Here is a 23,873-nt window from a genome sequence, read left to right on the forward strand (position 1 = left end):
AAACCAAACATGCGTTCTCTGTGTGGGGCACTGTGATAAACAAATTCAGTTCTAAAGGGCCTGGGTTTGATTCCCATGTGGTGCAAGTTCTTAAAAGTGTCTGTAATCTTGTGGCATTTGGTTCCTATCTTTTCTGGCTCAGCATTGCACTAACCTTTCCACCTCTTGGCATGCAAATAAATGCCTCTGTTCTGTTCATTTCCTCTTCAATCTTATTCTTGGCTGTGCTTCTGAACCTACCTTTTATTCATTCATGTACATTCTGTTTCTCCTCTTCGTATTCTTCAACCTCCACATTGCACTTGCTGTTCCTTCGGTGCTTGGCCCCTTTAAACGCTGCTTGCAGCTTTAATTTACTTTATCTTTAACTGTTACTGTAAGTGCTGACAAGGGAGACTCCTTCCAAAAATGTTAAATGAAATCTCCTTATAGAAAGCTTCAAAACCAAACAGCTCAGAACTTACACATGTACTATTAATCAGCAAGGCTTTGCACCTGGCCTAGTGTCCATATGCTTTATATACTCCTGTAAGACAGGAAGTGAACATAACAACTTAGGAAGAATTCTTAAAACTCAGAGGAAGGTTGTTCTCTGGTGGCACAGAGTGAAATGTCCTGAGTAGATGTGATAGAAGCTTCCTCCCGATGGGCAGCTTCCAAAACCATACAACCTCTGTGATTGGGCATTGGAGTCTGGGATCTTCGATCAGTGAGAGGTCAAGAATGTCCTTTGCTGGGACCCAAGATCTCTCTTCTGGGCCAAAGCCCTCCCAGTCCACAAGGTCGAATATGGTGTTGCCCCATCGCTTGGAGTCAGGAAGTGTGTGGACACTATAGGTGGGTGCTCCATCGATCTCCAATGAAGAAAGAAGGTGGCTCAGCTCCAGGTACCTGGTTTTGGGTTTGAGTAGTGATGCATGAAAAATGCAAACTCTTTGATGTGAGGGTGGTAATTTGAGTTGATATGAAACTGTGTTGACTTGTTGGATTATTTTGAAAGTACCATTGAACAGAGGACTTTCTGAATGGTATATTTAGCCTCAGGTCTTGGTGGATAGCAGTTCCTTCGGACCAGTTGTAGCTGGGAATGTGGATGGCAACGTCAATCGGCCAGCCTCTTCTGTAGAGGAGTGGGTTAAGGAGATCTGGGCATACTCTGCCCATCAGAGGTAGTGGTAGGAATCTCCAGATCTCTTGATTTAGTTGATCGACCTGGCTATTGGCTTGAGGGTGGTAATCTGAAGAGAGACTAACATTGATGTTAAGCCACAAAACAGAAGGCTTGCAATATGAACTAGACTCCCGAGTCTGAAACACTGTCTTCTGGGAGACAGTAGTGCCTGAATACTTACTTGAACAATTTGGTGGTATCCATGGCCAGTTTGGGGAGTGGTACGAGGCGACATGACATGGAAAAACAATCAGTAATGGTGAGAATTGTGGTGTTGTGAGTTGGGGAGGTCAATGGTGAAGTCTAGGGCTATGTGAAACCATGGTGTATGAGGGATGTGTAGTGGTCTTTCACAAACTTCTTAACATCAGAGAGCATAGATGGCCACCAGAACTTATTTTCCACTAACCTCTCCGATCATTGTTTCATGCCTTGATTGTCAGTGCTGAGGGAGGTGTGTACCCATTGGGGTGAGATGGATCATCTTGTTGGGCTTGTTGGATGTCTTTTATGATGTTCTAGTGAATGGGTGATGCAAAACCTAACTTGGGGAGTATAGTGTTTCTGCAGGAGTGGGTTTATGCAAACAAGACAGTGCATCTGTTTTGGTATTTTTCATGTATCTTTGGTCTGTAAGTTAAGATGAATGCAAAACGAGTTTAAAAAAATTATGTAATAAAGGATGTTCAAATCCTTCGACTCAATGTCACCACTTCTCCAGAGCAGCCCTGATTGGCAGATGTTCCCAGTTCAACACATTGTAGCTCTGTTTGGTGGGGTTTAACGTCCTTGAGAATAAGGCACAGGGGTGGAGCTTTGCAGGATTACTATGACATTGGGACAGTTCAGTGCCCATGCTATTTTCAGAGGTGTCTACATTGAACACAAGTGGGAAAGAAGGGTCAGGATGGCATAGAATGGGTGTTTCTTTGAGTATTTGAAAAACTTGGGTGGTCTTCTCTGTCCACTAAAAAATTTTGGCTTTCCCTTTGAGGAGGGATGTCAGGGAAGTGGCCACCTTCAGGTAAAGCACCAGTAAAATTTGGAGAACCCTAGAAATCTCTGGAGTTCTTTTGAGACCAGGTGAACCATCTTATTTTTCTGGTTGAATGAGACATTTACTTCTGGTTTAGTGTACAAGGTTGGGTTACTCCTTCTATTAACTGGAAGTGGGGGGAATTGTAGCTTGTGACTCCCCTCTACAGGTCCGGATGAGCTCCTCCATAGCGGTGGAGATTTGATGTGAGTTTTTCCAGTGCGGACTGGGAAACACTTTTCCCAGGGTAGCCTTGTGCAGTAGACTTGACTTCATCTAGTCTGGAATATTTTCAGACTAACAGTTAAAGTACATTTAGCTGCTTTCTCTACCGTCTGCCTTACTGATTTTGTTTTGTTTTGTTTTGTTTTTCTCTCTCAACAGTCCTGACTAGTCGATATCCCAACAGCGGCAACTAGCGAATGTAGTAGTCGACTAGGCTATGCGGCCTCTCGTGTGTGTTTGTGTTTGTGTACATTATAATAGATGTATAGCTCTGTCTATGATCAGTAACAGATGACCCCCTCTATTTTGTCTCTTGTGTGTAGGATGTCTGTGGAGGCGGAGTCATTGCTACAGGAGGTGAAGGAGTGTATAGAAGCAGCTCAGAACTACAGGAGTGAGCTGCAGCAGAGACTCCAAGGACTCAGCCAGGCACGCAAACAGGTAAACACACACACCACAGTGTTTCACAGCAAATCCGAGTCCTCTGACTGACCGGAGGAACTCCGGTTTCAAGTTTCAAGGTCAATCATTTTTGTTTAAAAAAAAAAAAAAGTAGCAAAATGAAGATCACAAAGATGAATAAAAATAAAGAGGTAAGTAACGTTTTTCTGGCAGTTGCAGCAAGCTGAATTGGAGTAACATTGCTAATGGGAATGCAAACAGGATGCCAGCAAGCAACAGCAATACAACTGTGTATGCTGTGTATCTCTTTGTCCTGTGTATTCAATTTTGGATGGTAAATTCTGCTCTCAAAACCAAAAGTACAACCTCCATGGTTGTTATTTTTACACTGTGCATTATGATACGCCCACATCCCCTAAACCAGGGGACCATGCACCAGATCTGTACACATGCACACACGCGCACACACGCACACACGCGCGCACACACACATACACAGTTAGTTAGTTAGTTATTTAGTTAGTTTGTGCAGTTAGAGTGTATTCAGTGTTCAGGTTAATGCACACCATGTGTGCATAAAGAGGTGTGAGCCAGAGCGGTCAGCTGTGTATGTGAGGCTAAATGGCGTGTTAAGGCTTGGCAGGCTGTGCACAGAAGAATCTCACAGTGTGTGTGTGTGTGTGTGTTGTCTCCAGCAGCTTCCTCTCAGAAACACTGTGCTTACTGAGCGTAAACAACACTGTTATTTCCTGTAGAGAAACAGAGACACACACACACACAAACACACATGCTGTATATACATACACAATCTCCTTCTGTCTCTGGCTGAACCCATCTTTCCCTCTTTTCCACCTCTCAGTTCAGCATGCAGGTTTTGTCTGACCTTATTGTGTAGTACAGAGTTATCAACACACTCAAAATACAATTTAAACAAAAAGCAACACTAGGTAATAATAATAAGAATAATAATAATTATTATTATTATGTTATTATTATTGTTGTTATTATTATTTGGGGGAGGGGGTTACAATCCTGCCTCCGCCCTGTGTGTGCGCGAAGTCTGCATGTTCTCCTCATGCCTCGGTCCAAAGACATGCATTGTAAGCTGATCAGCATTTCCAAATTGTCCTTAGTGTGTGAATGTGAGTGCAATTGTGCCTTGCGATAGAGCGCACCCTGTCCAGGGTGTCTCCCGCCTTGTTCTCCGAATTCCCTGTGCTAGGCTCCAGGCTCCCCTTGTGTAGGATAAGCGAGGCACCCTGTGTAGGATAAGCGGTATGTAAAGTATATGGATGGAAGGATGGCACCAATTGCAATGACAATAATGACAGTAATACCCTCAATGATAAACTTAACAATGCTGCAATAGTAACATTAATAATCAGAATTAGTAACAACACTTCTCATAAACAGTAATGGCAATAATATTAATGAATACCATGAATAACAGTGACCGCAGCAGAACTAGGGTTGAGGGAGGCTTAGTGTGGTGTGTTCACGGAGGGGTGTGTGTAAGGGTAGTAAGGTGCATGCGAATGTGTGTGTGTGTGTGTGTATATGTGTATATGTGTGTATGTGTGTGTGTGTGTGTGTGTGTGTGTGTGTGTGTGTGTGTGTGTTTGTGTGTGTGTAGGTGGGCACCACATTTTCAGCAACCATAATATAAAGAATTTATTATTCTTTAAAGGCCCATGAAAAATTTGACCCTGCAATATACGTAACTGTGGATGTGTGTATAATCAGTTTGTACTCCAGCCATGTTATCGGTGTTATTTTAGGCTTTGTGTTTCCGTTTCCTGCTCAGCACAGACAGCGCTATCTCTCTCCGCACACGTACACACATGCACAGACAGACAGACACACAGACAGAGACAGACCAAGAGCTTGCAGGAGAATTTGCATTGATGAAGTGTGTTTCCTAAATGGTCCACCAGTAGCTCCAGGGTGTGTGGGGGTGTGTGTGTGTGTGTGTTTGGAAGCTGGATCTTCCTCATTCCAGACAGATTTAAAAAAGAAAAAACGTACAAACACTTTGTGTTACCTTTTTTACGTTCATGATTGACCTATACCTAGCCAGCTTCCTCTCTGTAGTCTACATTTCAGATGAAAACACTATCATGTGTGTCATAGATACCACAACTTTGAACTAGAAACAGAGTAAACAGTTTGGTGTTTAATTCTGACCTACAGGGTTCTAAATGTTAAACTTTTGATCATTTTAATTTAGAAATCCCAACATATGTTCGTTACAGTCAAATGCTTTGGTGTGTTTTACCTCAGAGCTTGCGCCTGTTTATATTTCTCCATAGGAAGACTGTGGAAGTTCTGTTAGCATTCAGTGCTAAATGTCAGTACAGTGTGATGACCTGTTTTCTTTGGTAATTTACTGACACATTTATTTCTAAATAAAAGTATTTTATTTACACAGTTCTTGTAGTTCCGCTGTCGCTATACTGTCTGTATAAAAGACTCGAATGAATTGTTAGCTTCCAAGCTGATTTATTTGTGTTACTTTAACCAAGATGTTGAGTATCTAGCATGTTCACCCTTAGCATTTAGCTTGCTTCTGAGCTAAGGGCTGTCCCATTCAGAAGGTAGCTACTCTTTATTCCTTGGGTCACATCTGCTAAAGGTAATCCTATAATTCTCTTAAGAGTTCCATGTAAGTGTCAGTAGACAGGGTGGCCCAAAATGGCGCTCTGTCTGAGGAGTATGTTTACAAATTGCTTGTGTCCTAGTTAACAGTCTTGTGTAAATTTGTGTTTGTGTCCATAGATTGACAGTTGTTGTTCTGGAGTTAAAATGAACCAACAATGCCACCTCACAGCTTCTGGAGCTAGCCTTCGCTAGTTAGCTTCATAGTTCTGTCACTAAGCAAGCAGTAGTCTAGTTGCTTTTAGCAGCACAAAGGCAGCTAATGCTAGTTAGCGATCCATCCTCATGTACACCATTAAAGTAGCAAATAAACAGATGCCATGTACAGTCCTGTCTGAAAGTATTGGAACAGCAAGGCCAATTCTATTGTTTTTGCAATACGCTGAAACATTTGGGTTTGAGATCAAAAGATAAATATGAGACGACAGATCAGAATTTCAGCTTTCATTTCCTTGTGTTTACATCTAGACATGTTAAACAACTTGGAACAAGGCACCTTTTGCTTGAACCCACCCATTTTTTTCAAGTGATCAGAAATATTGGAACACGTGACTGATTTCTTGCTGTCCAGGTGTCCCCTGTTGGAGCGATTGTTTAAAGAATAAGTAGCTCTAGTCTAGTCTTGGGTAGAAGACTGCAAAGACCAGAGAGCTGTCTATGGGAGAAAAGCAAGCTATTTTGAAGCTGAGAAAAGAGGGAAAATTGATCGGAGCTATTGCACAAGCATTGGGCATAGCTAATACAACAATTTGGAATATCCTGAAAAAGAAAGAAACCACTGGTGTACTGAGCAACCAGACATCGAACAGGACGGCTAAGGAAAACAACAACAGTTGATGGCACAAACCCTGTGAGAGCTGTGAAGAAAAACCCAACAACAACAGTCCGTGACATCACAATAACCTCCAGAGGGCAGGGCTGAAGGTATCACAATCCACCGATCAAAGAAGACTTCAAGTGCAGAAATATAGAGGCCAAACCACAAAATGCAAACCACTCAACAACAGCAAGAATCAGAAGAATTTAGATGTAAATATGAGGAAAAGACAGCTGAAATTCTGATCCTTCGTGTATAGCGAAAACAACAGAATTGGCCTTGCTGTTCCAATACTTTCCAATACCATTGAAAGTATTAAAGAGCACCTCAAGGGCAATGCTAAGGGTTCGTTTCAGTTTTTTTTTTTCCTTCTAAAATGCTGACTAATCAGACAGGAACCTTGAATGCAGATCCAAAAGACATTGATGCAAAGTGTGCCACAGCTAGACTGTGTTCTGTTTGTTTCTGTTACCGAGATGATGTTCAGATCAGTTTATAATTAATATTAATATTGATAAATAATAGGATGAGCACTGTGTTAAGTTTTGAACCAGATATAATAATTACAGTTGCTGTCAGGATTATCTCTCACCTCCTTGTGCTCAGTAAGGACACTTAAAGGAGGTTTTTACATCATGGGACAGACAATCATGTACAGTAATACACATGAAAAACAAAAGCAATGCTACTGACCTCTCAGATAACACGCTGAGCTATGGTTCATTAATCCACTAACTCCAGTAAATTTGACCGTAACCTAAACAGAGATTATATGAATAGATTCAGGATGAATTCAGGATGCCAATCAATATAGGAATTTATTGGGTTTTATTTTACGTTTCTGCATGTAAACATGGCTAGGAAAATGAAGAGAAACTGGATTGGTAAAAGTAGTGGGCACTTGTAGTGGTTCTTGTTTCATATGGTACAAGAGGAAGTGTGTGTGAGTGCTTTTTTTTCTCTACGTTTAAAAGCATGAGAGACAGGAAGTGTGGCGGTTTCATCTTGGTGAATCGGAGTTTGAAACGTAAAGACGGGCCCTTGTCTTACACCATTTCCTCTTTCCCCCCACCCACACACCATCTTGAATTGATTCAGTTCTCTATGCACTAAATAGACACTATCTACAAGTCAGACATATGCACTGTTTTACAGTGGTGCGTGAAAGTGAACCTATTCATGCAGAAATATAGAAAATCCAAAGGGGTTTTCAAATTTTCAAGCACCACTGTATATTAGCATGTACTGTGGCTAGTTTTGTTCATACTTTTCTTGAAGGGTATTGGGAGCGTCAACTTCTGTTATACTGACCGACTGTGTTAACCATTTCCAATTTATTTTTGTAGTCCGGTCGTTTGATGTAGGTGAGACGCATAGCTACGTAAGATAAAACTTAACTACACATGTCGTGCACAGTTAATGGTCCATCCATCCATCTTCTATACCGCTTATCCTTTTCAGGGTCACGGGGAACCTAGAGCCTATCCCAGGGAGCATCGGGCACAAGGCAGGGTACACCCTGGACAGGGTGCCAGTCCATCGCAGGGCACAATCACATACACACTCACATTCATACACTAGGGACACTTTAGACACGCCAATCAGCCTACCATGCATGTCTTTGGACTTGGGGAGGGGAGGAAACCGGAGTAAGGGGGATTCCCTCACGGTGGGAATCGAACCCCCGAGCCTGGAGGTGTGAGGCGAACGTGCTAACCACTAAGCCACCGTGCTTAGTCATTGTGGGACAAAGTTAACCATCATACCAAACAATTCTATTACAACACATGGCTAGTTATCAGTTACCGTGAGGTAGATAGCTACCAAAGTTAATAATATTGGTGAAACGTACGGCTGGTAGACTAGCGAAGATCATTTAACCAACCTGTGACCAACTCTAGCTTAATGCCGAGTTGTCGTTTCCTTTCTAACCCTGCTGTGTCTTTGTGTTAAAGGTGCGAGGAAGCTCCACTCACACTCGCGAGGTTTTGAAAAGGCATTTTCAGGAGCTCCAGACGACGCTGAGCCGCTTGCTAAATGAGCGACTGAACACACTCCTACAGGAAGTGGACACCATCGAGCAGGACAGCATCAGTCCACTAGATGACTGCCAGAAACTCATTGAACATGGTGTCAAAATGGCTGATGAGCTCCTGCGTGAAGGTGAGACTGGAAAACTGCGAAAGGGGGGAAAATAAACACACATACTTGCTACAACAATGCTATGACACATGGCTGTTAATCTAAGGAACATGCTGGATGATGCAGATAGTCAGCACTCGCGCTGCAAGACATGGTGGCAAATAATCAGGGTGGAGCATGGCTAGCCGTTTCTAGGATACGCATTTAACATCAACACGTTAACACTGTAATGATGGGATAAGCAGCGTAGTTATAGTTGAGGTCATAAGTTTATATACACCTTGCAGAATCTGCAAAATATTAATAATAATAATAAAAAAGAGGGATCACAAGAATTACATTTTGTTTATTTATTTAGTTCTGCCCTGAATCAGGTATTTCACAATACAGATGTTTACATATAGTCCACAATACGCAATAATAACTGAATTTACACAAATGAACCAGTTCAAAAGTTTACATACACTTGATTATTAATACTGTGTGTCGTTACCTGGATGATCAGTGACTGTGTTTATGTTTTGTGATAGTTGTTCATGAGTCCCTTGTTTGTCATGAGCAGTTAAACTGCCCACTGTTCTTCAGAAAAATCCTCCAGGTCCTGCACATTCTTTACTTTTCCAGCATCTTCTGTATATTTGACCCCTTTCCATCAGTGACTATATGATTAAGATCCATCTTTTCACACTGAGGACAACTGAGGGACTCGTACACGACTATTACAAAAGGTGCAAACATTCACCAATGCTCAACAAGGCAACAAGATACATTAAGATCCAGGGGGGTGTAAACTTATGAACAGGACGATCTATGTAAATTGTTATTATTTTGTCTTCTGGGAAACATGTAAACATCTAATGTAGCTTCTGAAGGGCAGTACTAAATGGAAAAAAAAAGATCTTTAAACAAAATAACAATTTACACCGATCGTCCTGTTCAAAAGTTTACACCCCCCTGGCTCTTAATGTATCATCTTGCCTTCTCTGTACCTTTTGTAATAGTCGTGTACGAGTCCCTCAGTTGTCCTCAGTGTAAAAAGATGGATCTCAACATCATAGAGCCACTGTTGGAAAGGGTTCAAATATGCAGAAGATGCTGGAAAAGTAAAGAATGTGCAGGACCTGGAGGATTTTTAAACTTATGACCTCAACTGTAACGGTATCACCATGCAAAGAATTGAAAAAAGGTTAATGTTTTAAAAACCATTCTACAAAAGCATTAATGAGACAGTGAGTGAGACAACAGACGTGTGTAACAGAGGCAGGAAGGCATACAGTCATGTGAGGATATGAGCTATCCATCTGAAATACGCAATACTGGCCATTTGACTGTTTTTTTTTTTTATTCTTTGTGGTCCTTTATATGGTCAGCGCCGGTACCGGACAGGCTAGAGTGACCCTAATTAACACTTATTACTAATTGTTTTGACTGTCAAGAAAGAGCAGTTATAATTACAGAATATATTCGTTTTACCTTCACCGTCTCCGTATTTACATTATTTCGTGTAGGCTAACAGATGACATTTTGTGGATGCTGAAATGTAGTACACGTCGGTATCTCAGGAATGCCTGTATCATAGTAACTAGGCGCATCTCGAATTGTTTACAGGAAACTATGTAGCTGTTGAAGTACTGCGTTTTGTAACACTGACTCGTGAGACAACATAGACATCACAGACACTGCCAGCGTCGTTCTTAACGTGATCCAACCCAGCGTCTCATGTTCAGAGACCTTAAACGCCACATAACTACGCAGCAGCCCGGTGAGGGTTCAGTTATTCTAAGAGGAAAACTACCAAATATTTATATTGTTTTACAGTAAGTAGTCTGTTTTAGAGGCTTGTTGTGTTCTTGCTACAGCACAACATACAACCCCAATTCCAAACCCCAATTGTTACTGACCTGTTGCTAATTAACGTAATTAATTGAAAAATGTTCCTCCAGCTGTTTCTTTTTAGTAACACTTACTTTTACAGCCTTTTGTTTCCCTCGTCCCAATTTTTTTGAGACATGTCGCGGTCATCAAATTCAAAATTACCTTATTTTTTCATAAAATGGTACATTTCCTCAGTTTAAACATTTGATATGTTTTCTATGTTCTATTGTGAATAACGTGGCTTTATGAGATTTGCGAATCATTGCATTCTGTTTTTGTTTACATTTTTACACCGTGTCCCAACTTTTTTGGAATTGGGGTTGTAGAATCTGAAGTTGATTATTTTCCAATAACAGCACATCTGCCGTTTTTTATTTCTCATATACTATAGCAACTTGTGAGCACTGCGTATTAAAAAACTTACATGTTGTACTTTTTAAAATATTTTTTTTTTAACTTGTCTGTAAGTACATTTAATATTGCGGAACGTCCGTTAAATAAGTTACTTCCTGTTAGCAATTACATTATAGCAGCTATAAACCGGCTTTCTCTCACAAGCCTCTATCTCTTTTTTTTTTCTTTCTTTCTTTTCTTTCAGTTTCAAATTGTAATAGACAAAAAAAATGAATCTGGAACACATGAAATTAATTTCACCATCACTATCTATAATATAGATTCTATATGAATATATTGTAGCATAATGCGAGTGAAAGAACGTGCAAATAGACTATATGCTATACGTACAAATAGACGACTGCTTGAAGCCATGGGCTGCGTCCCAGACCGCGTACTTACCATGTATACATGTATTTACCCTACTATACAGTAGGTAAGTACGCGGTTTCGGACGCAGCCGTGCTCTCTTGTTTGCCGTCAAATGGTTGAGCACTGCCATGTGTGTACGTGCCCTGTCGCAAAATGCGGTGAAAACTCCCACACGATGTTAATAGAGTGATTAAGGTGTGTACATGTCTGTAATGCACTTCAATAATACGACTAAAACAGGAATACTCCACACGTCTTAATTTGATTTGTGTTTACTTAGAGTATGACTTTAGTCGGATTAAGGTCATCAGAAATTGCTGTTTACGTGGTAGTTTCTTAGCGTATCGTCTTAATCAGGTTAAAATCGGATTATTGTTGTCCGTGTAAACGTACTGACTATCATCTCTGCCCTAATCCGAGTATGAATGTGTGGGATTTAACGTTTCCTGTTTGCGCAGGTGAAGCTGCGATACGCTGTGGGATCAGTGACCGAGAAGACAAACTGTGTAGCTTTGCTAAAAAAGCTCTTCACATCCAACTGGACAGGTGGGAACCAAACTGCATGTCTACATCATCACATACACTTTAAAGCCATGGCTTGGTTCAGTAATAGCATTAGTACATAAAAATAGTTGAATTCAAAGTAAATGGATAACTTGCGTATACATCTACAATAGATATAAAAAGTCTACACACCCCTATTAAAAGAGCAGGTTTTTGTGATGTAAAATAAATAAATTTAAAAAAATTAAACCAAGATGAATCATGTCAGAACATTTTCCACCCTTCATGTGAAATTACAACATATAAAAATTAATTGAAAAACAGTTAAGAAATATTTTTGGGAATAAAAATGAAAAACGTACAATAACGTAATTGTGTAAGTGTGCACACCCCAAAACTACTACTTTAGATTATATTACATCACTCAGTCTTTTTGAGTAAGAGCCTATCAGTGTGGCAGATCTTTACTTGGCAATATTTTCTCACTCTTTCTTTCAAAAGCATCCTAGAGCCGTCAAAATTGTAAAGGCGTCTCCTGTGCACAACTTGCTTCAGGTCACCCCACAGATTTTTAGATGGATTCAGGTCTGGGCTCTGGCTGAGTCTTAAGCCGTTCCTTTGTTGATTTGGATGTATGCTTTGGGTCGTGGTCGAGCTGAAAGGTGAAATTCCTCTTCATCTTCAGCTTATAGCAGACACCTGAAGGTCTTGTGCTAAAATCAGTTGGTATTTGTAGCTATTCTTGATCTCCACCTTGATAAACGCCCCAGTTCTGGCTGAAGAAAAGCAACGCTAAAATACGATGCTGCCACCACCAGGCTTCACCGTGGGGATGGTGTTCTTTTGGTGGTGCTTTTTTTTCTTTCTCTCTACCAAATATGACAACAAAGCTGACCACATCTGATGACAAAGCTGAGCCTGCTGGTTTTAAACACCTCCCTCTGCAACTCCAGCTCCAAAACCACCACACTGGTGCCATCCAGGGCTTTGTTCTCAGTCCACTGTTGTTTACCCTGCTGACTCATGACTGTGCTGCTGAGTTCAGTTCTAACCCAAGCCGACCACTCACCATTGCACGTCAATGGAACAACTGTGGAGAGAGACTAAAGCTCCAGGTTTCTTGATGTGCACATGAGCAAGCACCTCTCCTGGACTCTCAACACCACCTGCCTAGTCAAGAAGGCCCAGCAGTGCATCCATTTCCTGAAGAGGATAAAGAGAGCCAGACTCCCCCCTCCCATCCTCACCTCCTTCTCCAGAGGGACGACGTCCTGACCAGCTGTCTCACTGTGTAGTATGGGAACTGCACTGCCTCTGACCGCAAGACCCTACAGCGGATTGTGAGGACATCTGAAAAAATGATCGGGATCTTTCTACCCACCATCGACACCTCCTTCAACAACCGCTGCATCCACAAAAGCCACCAGTATTGCGGACGACCCCTTTCACCCTTTTCATGGACTATTCACCCCGTTACCGTCTGGCAGAAGGTACAGGAGCATCCGTGCCACCACCAGCAGACTCCGCAACAGTTTGTTCCCTGAGGCAGTACTCAACACCCTGCTGCCTCCCAGTGCTCACCTGGGCTAGCCAAACGCTCACCTGGGCTAGCCTAACCCAGTAAGAATCATACCACTGCACATGCACTAAATCAGTAAGACTCGGTACTTTACATAGCTGCACCAGTCACTTTATATTATGCAACTCGTTTGTGCTGCCAGTATTGCTGCTATACTTGTGGTTCTACATCACACTATAGCTTACAGTTTACAGTCCATGTTCTGTGTATTTATTGTCCTGTGTAGGGCTGCAACCAACGATTATTTTCATAATCAATTAGTTGGTCGATTATTTTTCGATTAATCAATGGGGGGTGGGGCAATCTTTCAGTACCATTTTTTCGTTTATTTAAAATAAAATCCACAAACTGAGTGTTCCAAATATAAACTTCAGACTAAAACTTTACACAACTGTTTGTCCAGTTATATAAGACTGAAAAAAACCCAATACACAAACACAGACCAGAATAAATATTATTCATTTAGCACTGTAGTTTAATTCGTCATCCCAGCCTGTCCCTCAATCAACCACAACCTCACTGTACAGCTCGGCTCACACTCAAGCCAACCAGGATGGCCAGGAACCTTGGGGTGATTCTCGATGACAGCTTGACCTTTACAGACCACATCTCAACAAAGTGCACGGTCCTTTAGGTACATCCTGTACAACATCAAGAAAATTATACCGTACCTCACCGAACAGGCTACACAGATACTAGTCCAGGCTCTTGTTATTTCAAAACTGGACTACTGCAACTCCCTACTTTCGGGCCTCCCGGCCAGCTCCATCAAACCCCTTCAAATGATTCAGAATGCAGCAGCACGCCTCGTCTTCAACCAGACCAAGAGAACCCATGTCACACCCCTCTTCATCTCCCTCCACTGGCTTCCTGTAGCCGCCCATATCAAATTCAAGGCCTTGATGGTCACCTACAAGACCTTGTCTGGAACAACACCCCCCTACCTCAACTCTGTCCTGAAGGCTTATGATCCCTAACGCAATCTGCGATCAATCAACGACCAACGCTTAGTAGTACCTACTCAGCGTGGCTCCAGATTCCTTTCAAGAACCTTCACACTAACTGTTCCTCGGTGGTGGAATGAACTTCCGACCTCAATCCGGACCGCAATCCAGATCTGTCACTATCTTCAAAAAATAGCTAAAGACCCACCTCTTCTGTGAACACCAAACCAACCCCTAAAACACCAACCCCACATTGTCTTAAAAAAAAAAAACGCTACTCTGGCTCATACACCACTACTCTGCACACTTTACTTTTCTAGAACTCGATTAAAGATCTTGTATGGTAGAAGAGAGAAGCAGATTATGTACAGAGTTACTATTGATCATAATGGCTTCTCTGCAGTATTTCCGCACTTGTTCGGTTGACTGAGGAGATGAAAAGCAGTGTGAAAGTAACTGTTGCTCGGTGTAGATGCATTTTTGACTTCCTGTAGTTTTTATTCCGATTGTATTATACAACTCCAAACAGGTCACTCACACCGGTGCGAATAAATATTTATTCACAGTCGCACAAAATACTTTTCAGTCGCAAATGCGAGTGAAATGGTCGCACTGTAGAGCCCTGAGACATGTGAGGAGTGTGAGAGATTGTTGTCACATGCAGAGAGTAATCAGTAATTGTCAGACATTCCTGTAGCTCCATTAATGTTGACGTAGGTCTCTTGGCAGCCTCCCTTGTAAGTTTTTGTTTTGTCCAGGGACGTCCTGTTGTTGGTGATGTTACTGTGATGCTCCATTTTCTCCACTTGTTAATGACCTTCATGGTGCTCCATGGTACAGCTAATGTTTTGGGAATTCTTTTATACCCCTTCTCCTAATCGATACCTTTCGACAAGTGAGATACCATGCATGCTTTGCACACTCTTTGCAGATTGTTTTTCACTTCCTTTTTATACGCTGTAATTTCACATCGAGGGTGGAAAAAGTTCTGCCGTGATTGATCTTGGTTTCATTTATTTATTTTTACATCACAAAAACCGGCCATTTTATCAGGGGCTTGTAGACTTTTTATATCCGTCGTAAATAGACAAGGACTTACCTAGCTAACAACAGTACTCTCCAATGAACTTCATTTGTGTCTAGCCTCCCTGAGGTGCCAGCGCTGGTGGACGTGCCGTGCGTGTCGGCACAGTTGGACGACTCGTTGTTGTGCATGATGCAGGAGCGAGTGGTGCGTCACGGGAGTGTGTCGTCACACCCGCCTGTACAGATAGAGGAGCTGGTTGAGAGAGCCGGTGGAGTGTTGGTGCGCTGGAGCAAGGTAACACACACATTCACACACACACATTACCTTGAATGTGAGTGTGTATGTGAATGTTAGTGGGTCAGAGTTTGTTTGCATGTTGGAGTGTAAACAGTATGTGATGATGTGAGTTTGTACTGTATATATGTGATTATTTATTTATTTATTTTGTGTGTGTGTGTGTAGGTGGATGAGGACTTCTTCCCTCAGGAGTACAGACTGCAGTACAGACGGAGTAGCTCCACTCACTACGAGGACGCCTACATCGGGAGTGAGTGTGAGTTCCTGCTGCTACACCTGGACCCTCACACAGATTACCTGTTCCGAGTGTGTGCGCGCGGTGAGGGACGCACCGAGTGGAGTCCATGGAGCGTCCCACAGACCGGATACACAACACTCACAGCGCATGGTACATGGACACACACACAATGTATATGTTGGATATAAAAAATAAATAAAAAAGTCTACACACCCCTGCTAGCAAGAGATAAATCATATCAGAGCTTTTTTTTTTTTTCCATTTAATGTGATATAGCAGCCGACAAAATTCAAGAGAAAAACAAACAAACTAACTTGCTATAACCAGGTTGCATAAGTGCACAAAAATCTGCCGATTTATTTATTTATTTATTTATTTATCTTTTACAGGGTGTGTAGACTTTTTATATCCACTATACATTTATTCTAGATTAGGGGTTCACAAACATTTTGCAGCTAGAGCCCTCCTCCAGAGTGAAAGCGTTTCCGAGGACAACCCTTACGATGACCGCACAGATTTCATTTTGGGATGAACAGAGCATGCATATGTATGTGTGTGTGTATATATATATATATATATATATATATATATATATATATATATATATATATATATATATATACATCTCGTCATATGGATTTATTTGCGCCGTTATTGAGTGCTCATCCAGATGTTGATTTGAAGCACTGTGTAACAGCAGCTGTAACGTTATGGCTCTAGGGATTGGGCGTGCGCTAAAAATAAATTGGTGACGGTGGAAGGCAGATGAAATAAATTCCTCATGATTTAATCGCCTGTGTGAAAGAAAACAAAATGTTACAGAAGCATTTGTTTATGAGGTGTTTCATTAATACGGTATGCAGAATAAATGATTGTGAAATGAAAATTATTTAAATTTTAACTTGTTAGAGGATTGTTTAGGATTAAGTGTAGTAGCAATAATAATAATAATAATAATAATAATAATAATAATAATAATAATCCTTTTCCTAATGTACTGTGTGTAGAGTGGAGTGCTGGTGTGGACGGCTACATTCTGAGCAGCAGGAAGAACATGGCCCTGCGCAGTGACTCGTCGTCGTCAGGCTGCGCGTCTGTTCTTTACTCCAACTCGCCTTCGTACTTCTGCGGACAAACGCTCACCTTCAAGTACGACCTTCGGCACGGCTGAGCCGTTTTTATTCTGTCAGCTCTCGAACACCGTGACCCAACAAGCGGTGCAGACAACATTCCGTTTTAGATTCGCGCATCAGAGGAAACGTCCACCCTGAAACTCATTAATAAGGATGCTTAGGTGTTAATTTGTTGTCTGGATAGTGTCTTTTCATTATTCATTGCTCTGGATTCACAGCAGGACATTGCTAATGCAGTAGCAGTGGTGTTTATAGGAGGGGAAAAAATGCAACAGTCTAAAACGTAGAGGAGAACGGTCAAGTTTCGCAGTTCGCTCCTAAAAAAAAAAAAAAAAAATGTCCAGCAACGTTCAGTATCATCTTCAACCAGCCCAAGAGAACCCATGTCACACCCCTCTTCATCTCCCTCCACCGGCTTCCTGTAGCTGCCTGTATCAAATTCAAGGCCTTGATGCTCACCTACAAGACCTTGTCTGGAACAGCACCCTCCTACCTCAACTCTCTCCTGAAGGCTTATGTTCCCTCATGTAATCTGCGGTCGATTAACGACTGACGTTTAGTAATAACTACTCAGCGTGACTCAAAGTCCCTTTCCAGAACCTTCACACTAACTGTTCCTCAGTGGTGGAATGAACTTAATGATCTCAATCCGGACCGCAATACGGATCTGTCACTATCTTCAAAAAATAGCTAAAGACCCACCTCTTCTGTGAATACCTAACCAACCCCTAAAACACTAACCCCACATTATCTTTAAAAAAAAAAAACCCTACTCTGGGTCATACAGCACTACTCTGCACACTTTACTTTTCTAGAACTCAATTAAAGATCTTGTATGGTAGCACTACTTGTATTGTTCTCTGCTTGATCTATATCTTTGCTTGTGTTGCATCATTTGTAAGTCACTTTGGATAAAAGCGTCTGCTAAATGAATAAATGTAAATATTAAATGAATGAGAAAGCCAGTGTAGAAATAGTGGAGGCACCAAACGTTGGGCTCAAGGTTCCAGAATGCAGTGCAGCTATACACTCACTAGCCACTTTAATAGGAACACCTTTATACCTACACATTCATGCAGTTATCTAATCAGCCGATCATGTGGCAGCAGTGCAGTGCGTGCATCAAATCGTGCAGTTATCTAATCAGCCAATCATGCGGCAGCAGTGCAGTGCATCAAATCGTGCAGATGCAGATACAGGTCAAGAGCTTCAGATAATGTTCACATCAGAAAGTGTGGTCTCTGTGACTTTGAACATGGCATGGAGGTTAGTCACACATGGGCTGGTTTGAGTATTTCATAATCCGCTGATCTCCTGGGAATTTCACACACAACAGTCTCTAAAGTTTATACACAGAATGATAAACACTGAGTGAGCGACCGTTCAATTGTTAAGAGAGGCCAGAGGACAATGGCCAAATTGGTTTCGAGCTGCCAGGAAGTCTATAGTAACTCAAATAATCGCTCTTTACAAGCATGGTGAGCAGAAAAGCAGAACGCAGTTGAGAAAACATTGAGGTGGATGAGCAACAACAGCAGAAGACCACATCAGGTTCCAATCCTCTCAGCCAAGAACAGGACTTTGAAGCCATCAGGGGCACAGGCTCACCCAAACTGGACAGGTTTCAGAAAAGGGAGAAAAAAAAATGTCAACGTCACATCTCATCTCTCTCTTTAAGTAGAGTTCAGGGTGGATTTTTCCGTTAGTATTCAAATGCATATTAAATGTATCTAACTGGCGTCCTAGGTAATTAGGCCTAAGATGAGAATGGTTGGTTGTTTCAGTTTAAATCAGTACCGTGAAGTACTTAAAGTAAGTGTTGTTTTTTTGTAATGTATACTCAAGTAAAAAAAAAAAATCCTCACAATGCCCATCCTGAAATACAATATTAACGTTTGTGAACTGGTATTAGTGAAGATTGGTGTTTTAAGAATTGGTAACACTGTCGTTTCACTAATTCTGTGTATGTGTGTGTGTGTAGGATTACAGCAGCTGGGCAGATGGATAAGCCTGACAGTGTGGGTGTGTGCGTGGATAAACGCAGCGAATCAGAATCTCTGCAGAGGGACCAGGCTGTCTGTATCTCCACTAATGGTACGTCTGATCCTCACCACCAGTGATGGACGATAACATAGTTTACAATCCCATACCAAAGCTGACTTCCAGGTACTGACAAAGTTTTGGTGTATAAATGGGACATTGTCGTGATTTTTCCCATGAGTCTAATACATCAATATTTCAGTTTTTCTTGCATGTTCACTACACTGATTACGTTTACATGGACAGCAGTAATGTAATTATTGAGCTTATTCTGAATAAGACAGTGTTGTGATTAAGGTGTTTACATGAGTCGCTTTTAGATTATTACTTTCATGTTCCTGTTTTATATGTTATAGAACACAGATCGATTAACGGCACACGTCATTACGTCCCCATGCTACGCCGTCCGACATTCCCTCCAGAATTTCACGTAGCGACATACAGTTGGCCTTCGTTATGGAACCGTATGCAGTTTTGGGTGTTTTTATTTTAAATTTTTATGAACACTTCAAGTGCAGTTAATTCTTTGTCATGCTGTACATGCAAATAGACAGCTGCTTGAAGCCGTGGGCTGCGTCCCAAACCACATACTGGTTTGGGATGTATACATGTATTTCGCCTACTATACAGCATGTAAGTACACGGTTTGGGATGCAGCTGTGCTCCCTTGTTTGCCGTAAAACGGTTGAGCACTACCGTGTGTGTACGTGTCCTGTCACAAAATGCGGTGAAAACTTCCACACGACGTTAATAGAGTGATTAAGGTGTGTACATGTCTGTAATGCACTTCCATAATGCGACTAAAACAGGAATACTCCACATGTCTTAATTCAATTAGTGTTTACTTCGAGTATGACTTTAATCAGATTAAGATAATCAATAATCGCTGTTTACATGCTAGTTTCTTAATCAGAGTATCGTCTTATTCAGGTTAATATCAGATTATTGTTGTCCATGTAAACGTACTGATCGTTGCTGTAGTTTTCTGCTCCCCCCTAAACAACTACCACTTCCTGCCTTTTGGATTTGAAGTGGGAGTTATGCTAAAAAAAATTAAGTGTTTACCATGGAGCTATGAGGATAACTCATAGCAAAACAACTGAGAGAAGCTCAGAAGTTCACACATGACACAGAGATCGTTTATGTGAATTTGTTGGTGAACTGGAACAAACCATCACTGTACCACTAATTGTTTACGTACACCATATATTTTATATATATATATATATATATATATATATATATATATATATATATATATATATATATATATATATATATATATATATAAAATATTACACACACACACACACACACACAGCTCTCAGCACTCTCAGCATATTCGATGTGAATTGAAAGCAGAAAGATGACATGACACACAACACGTATGTTAAACATCTACACTGTCGGGGGTGGATAAATCCTAAACGTATTACCTAGCCCAGTAAGCAAGTGAAAACATCAATGTGTTGCCCAGGCCTGTGTTTTGGTTTACTAAGCTGAAAAATGGTAGCTAATAATTGGAGTGAATTATGACCACGGGTGACATGAATAACATTGATTATCTCATTACGGTGGCAACTGCCAAGAGGTCGGATATATTAGGCAGCAAGTGAACAGTCAGCTCTCGAAGTTGATGTGTTGGAAGCAGGAAAAATGGGCAAGCGTAAGGACTGTAAGGACTTTGACAAGGGCCAAAATTGTGATGGCCAGACGACTGGGTCAGAGCATCTCCAAAACGGCAGGTCTTTTGGAGTGTTTCTATTATGCAGTGGTTGGTACCTACCAAAAGTGCTCCAAGGAAAGACGACCGGTTAATGCTAGCTATGCTGGCTATGATAGAAAGGTGTCAGAACACACTGTGCATCAGAACCGGACCCTGGAGCAATGGAAGAAGGTGGGTCTGGTCTGATGAATCACGTTTTCTTTTACATCTCAAGATCTACTCGATTTGTTCTTTAAAATCGGACATTCAAACACTTCAAGCGATGGAAAAACTGACTGAAATGAGGCCCATGGAAACACAAGCAAGTGTTCCCAGCCATATAGTACACTTGTGCTGTGTGAAGCCATGGTGTAAACAGTTCTTCTTTAATCATGTTGTATACGTTTTCTAAAAATCGACTGTTGCACCTTCAGGCTGTTGTGTGTTTTTGAGTTTTGTTTACTTTTCATTGTTTTCCTGGCAACATGCAGCTGAAAATATATTTGTACCTTTTATTAACTATAGCAAATATAAATACGGCGTTCTACACTATACTAATTATTCTTCTGTTTATTTCGCAGGTGCTGTGTTTGTTAACGGGAAAGAAATGACCAATCAGCTTCCCGCCGTCACCATCGGTTCAGCCATCACCTTCGACATGGAAGTGGTCAGCGTTTTTCCCGGCAACAACAACAATCCAAGTGATGTGAGCAGCTTCAAGCTGCGGGTTACGATTGGGTCAGGGAACAGGGAGGTGGTTTTTGATTGGCTGCTCGACCAAGTCGTGGACTGCCTCTTTTTCGGCTGTTCCTTCACACACCCGGGCTGGAAAGTGCTGGTTTTCTGATGTTTCGCTGATGTGCTTTCGTTACATTTGTATCTTGATGTCAAAGCTGTTTACAGTGTTTAGTCACACATACAATTAATCACAAAGTAGAGATGTTTTTACATTGCTGTCCAGCACTTAGCCACCATGCTACATTTTGAACTCCCCCTCACACACACACACACACACACACACACACACACACACACACACACACACACACACACACACCCCTTTTTATTTGCAACACCAAGCACATGATTTAAGTTTTTTTTTTTTTTAAACCATTTATTGGTTAGGCTATTGTGTGACCTGTAGGAGTGAAGCTTGATTGAGCTGTAACATTGAGTGGTTTGTCATTGCCTGGAATGTGAAGAAAGTTCTTGCCAGGTTAACTGAACAATGAACAAGAACAATGACAGATGCGCTACGTACGTAACCTTTATTTTGCCATAGTTGCTAACATCTTTCAGCTTTTAAGATGTAACCGTTAGTGAGCCAACAGCTAATGTTTTACCTGTAATGCAGAAAATGACCCTAAGGTGGCAATCTCGCTAAAGTTACCACAAGATATGATCGGTAGCTAGCTGTCCAAGCTAACCAGAGCCGCCTCCTTACGGAATTTGGCGTGATTACCTTGACACGCTGGTCAGCCATGCCATCACCTATAACTGTATCACGCCCATGGCTACCTAGACTGTTTATACGAAGGTACGTCAATGAAGGTTTCACGCAGCCGACATGTACGGGTAGATGCCCATTTATTAAGCTACTATCCTACTTGTCTGTTTCCTGGAAAGCTCACTTTCGACAGAGCTCAGCTCAGATTACAAAACAAAAACCAAAAATGATCAGTTCTAGTTCGCTTCACTGATGCTAAACAAAAGGGGTCCGTATACACCGTGTGCTTATCCAAAGATATAACCAGCTTTCTAATTTTGAACCGGGACGCTCATTTACTGTTTAAAAAAAAAATTTAAAAATTAATCCATTTAATTCATCCATTTAAAACTACAGAAGAAAAGAATTTTAACGTAGACAAGAATGCAAGAATCAAAAGATGGATATTAAGAAACGGTTCTAAAGAGAAGTACGACTAATAAAAAAAAATGAACAAGGACCTTTATATTCTGTTTATCTGAATAAGAATTAAAGGTGAAATGAATTATTTTTCACCGTTATGGTTTGTGCCTGAAAAGAGTAAGTCAACGTTTGCACTCTTCTCTCAGTAACAGGTGTGTTTGAGGTTTTTTTTTTTTTTTTTTTTTTTTTATAGATCAAAAAAAGGTTGTTTATGTGCAGACGTGAGTTGCAAAGCATGCTGGTTTGCCACACAAGCTCAGATGCAGATCTTTGCGGTTGCTTCCTCTTTTTCTCTCTCTCTTTTTCGCTCACTGCTTTCTTTTTTTTTTTTCCCGGTGAGCTTCTGAAGTAATAATAATTTTCTCCCCATACTAATGCTAATCTCTGGGATCTGAAACTGGTGCAAAACAAATGTGAATGTTGTGTTGCTGTCGGTCGACTGTTGTCCTGTTGTCCCTAATCTCTATCTTACTCCTTAAAACATAGGTCAACATTGTACACCTCCATATGTACATACCATTTTTGCAGCCTCGATTTTACACTTGGGTAATTAAGAACCTTTTTTTTTAAATGTGAAAAATGGTTTTCTTTTGCATAGTGGCATTCTTGATTAGTGGTAATTAATTAGTGGTAATTCACAGCAAAAAAACCCAGCAACAAAGTTTTCCTGACCACTTACTACAAACTGTCTGTTGTCCAAAAACGAAACGAACAAACTTGCTAAATTACAATCTTGCTAACGCGCTAGCTGAGAAAAGTACTGCGATTCCATTGGTCGTCCCGATTTGAATCGGGTTAAACCCGATTTGAACACACTAGTCAGTGAGTCAGTATTGGGGTGGGGGGACAGGGACCTCAGTTATTTAAAAAACGTATAAAAAGGTACTTAGATTATTATAATGTTGTTGAACCAGACACGTACAGTAGCACCGTTTAGCAACCTGTGACGGTTCAGAGGATTTGTATCTTCTTTGTACCTCATTTGTGTGTGTGCCTTCTGAAAACACCTGTTCGAGCGCAGGAGAATATTTGCCAATGACTAATAAACAAATCAATTCAATTTTATGTGTGTAGTGCTTTTAACAGTAGACATTGTCACAAAGCAGCTTAAGAGAAAGTGGTGGAGAAAAACTTCCTGGATGAGAAAGAAACCTGGAGACGAACCATTGTGGGAACTTTTAGAAGAGTTAAAACAGTACTGTGTTGAAAGGATGTTCATTGTCCCTTTATCCAGAGTGACTATTATCTCATTTATATAACTGAGCAGTTGAGGGTTAATGGCCTTGCTCAAGGGCTCAGCAGTGGCAGGTTGGAAGATTTGAACTCAAAACCTTCCAATCATGAGTCCAATCTCTTAACCACTATATAGGATGCCTGTACTAAGCACAAGACAGTGTTTATGATTATAA

General features: G+C 41.1%; 1 protein-coding gene across 1 annotated transcript in view; it reads left to right on the forward strand.

Moving 5' to 3' along the window:
- Positions 1–23,524, forward strand: part of crlf3 (cytokine receptor-like factor 3) — a 29,324-nt gene extending 5,800 nt beyond the window's left edge. The window contains exons 2-9 of the mRNA XM_053648470.1: positions 2,756–2,873; positions 8,262–8,469; positions 11,547–11,634; positions 15,259–15,436; positions 15,605–15,827; positions 16,685–16,826; positions 18,792–18,904; positions 21,137–23,524. Coding sequence (XP_053504445.1) covers positions 2,757–2,873; positions 8,262–8,469; positions 11,547–11,634; positions 15,259–15,436; positions 15,605–15,827; positions 16,685–16,826; positions 18,792–18,904; positions 21,137–21,402 — 1,335 coding nt within the window. The 5' untranslated portion in view covers position 2,756 and the 3' untranslated portion in view covers positions 21,403–23,524. The remainder of the gene's footprint in view (positions 1–2,755; positions 2,874–8,261; positions 8,470–11,546; positions 11,635–15,258; positions 15,437–15,604; positions 15,828–16,684; positions 16,827–18,791; positions 18,905–21,136) is intronic.
- Positions 23,525–23,873: the final 349 nt, after the last annotated feature.

Source organism: Ictalurus furcatus, chromosome 2, assembly GCF_023375685.1.
Source record: "Ictalurus furcatus strain D&B chromosome 2, Billie_1.0, whole genome shotgun sequence".
In the NCBI taxonomy this organism is placed as follows: Eukaryota; Metazoa; Chordata; class Actinopteri; order Siluriformes; family Ictaluridae; genus Ictalurus; species Ictalurus furcatus.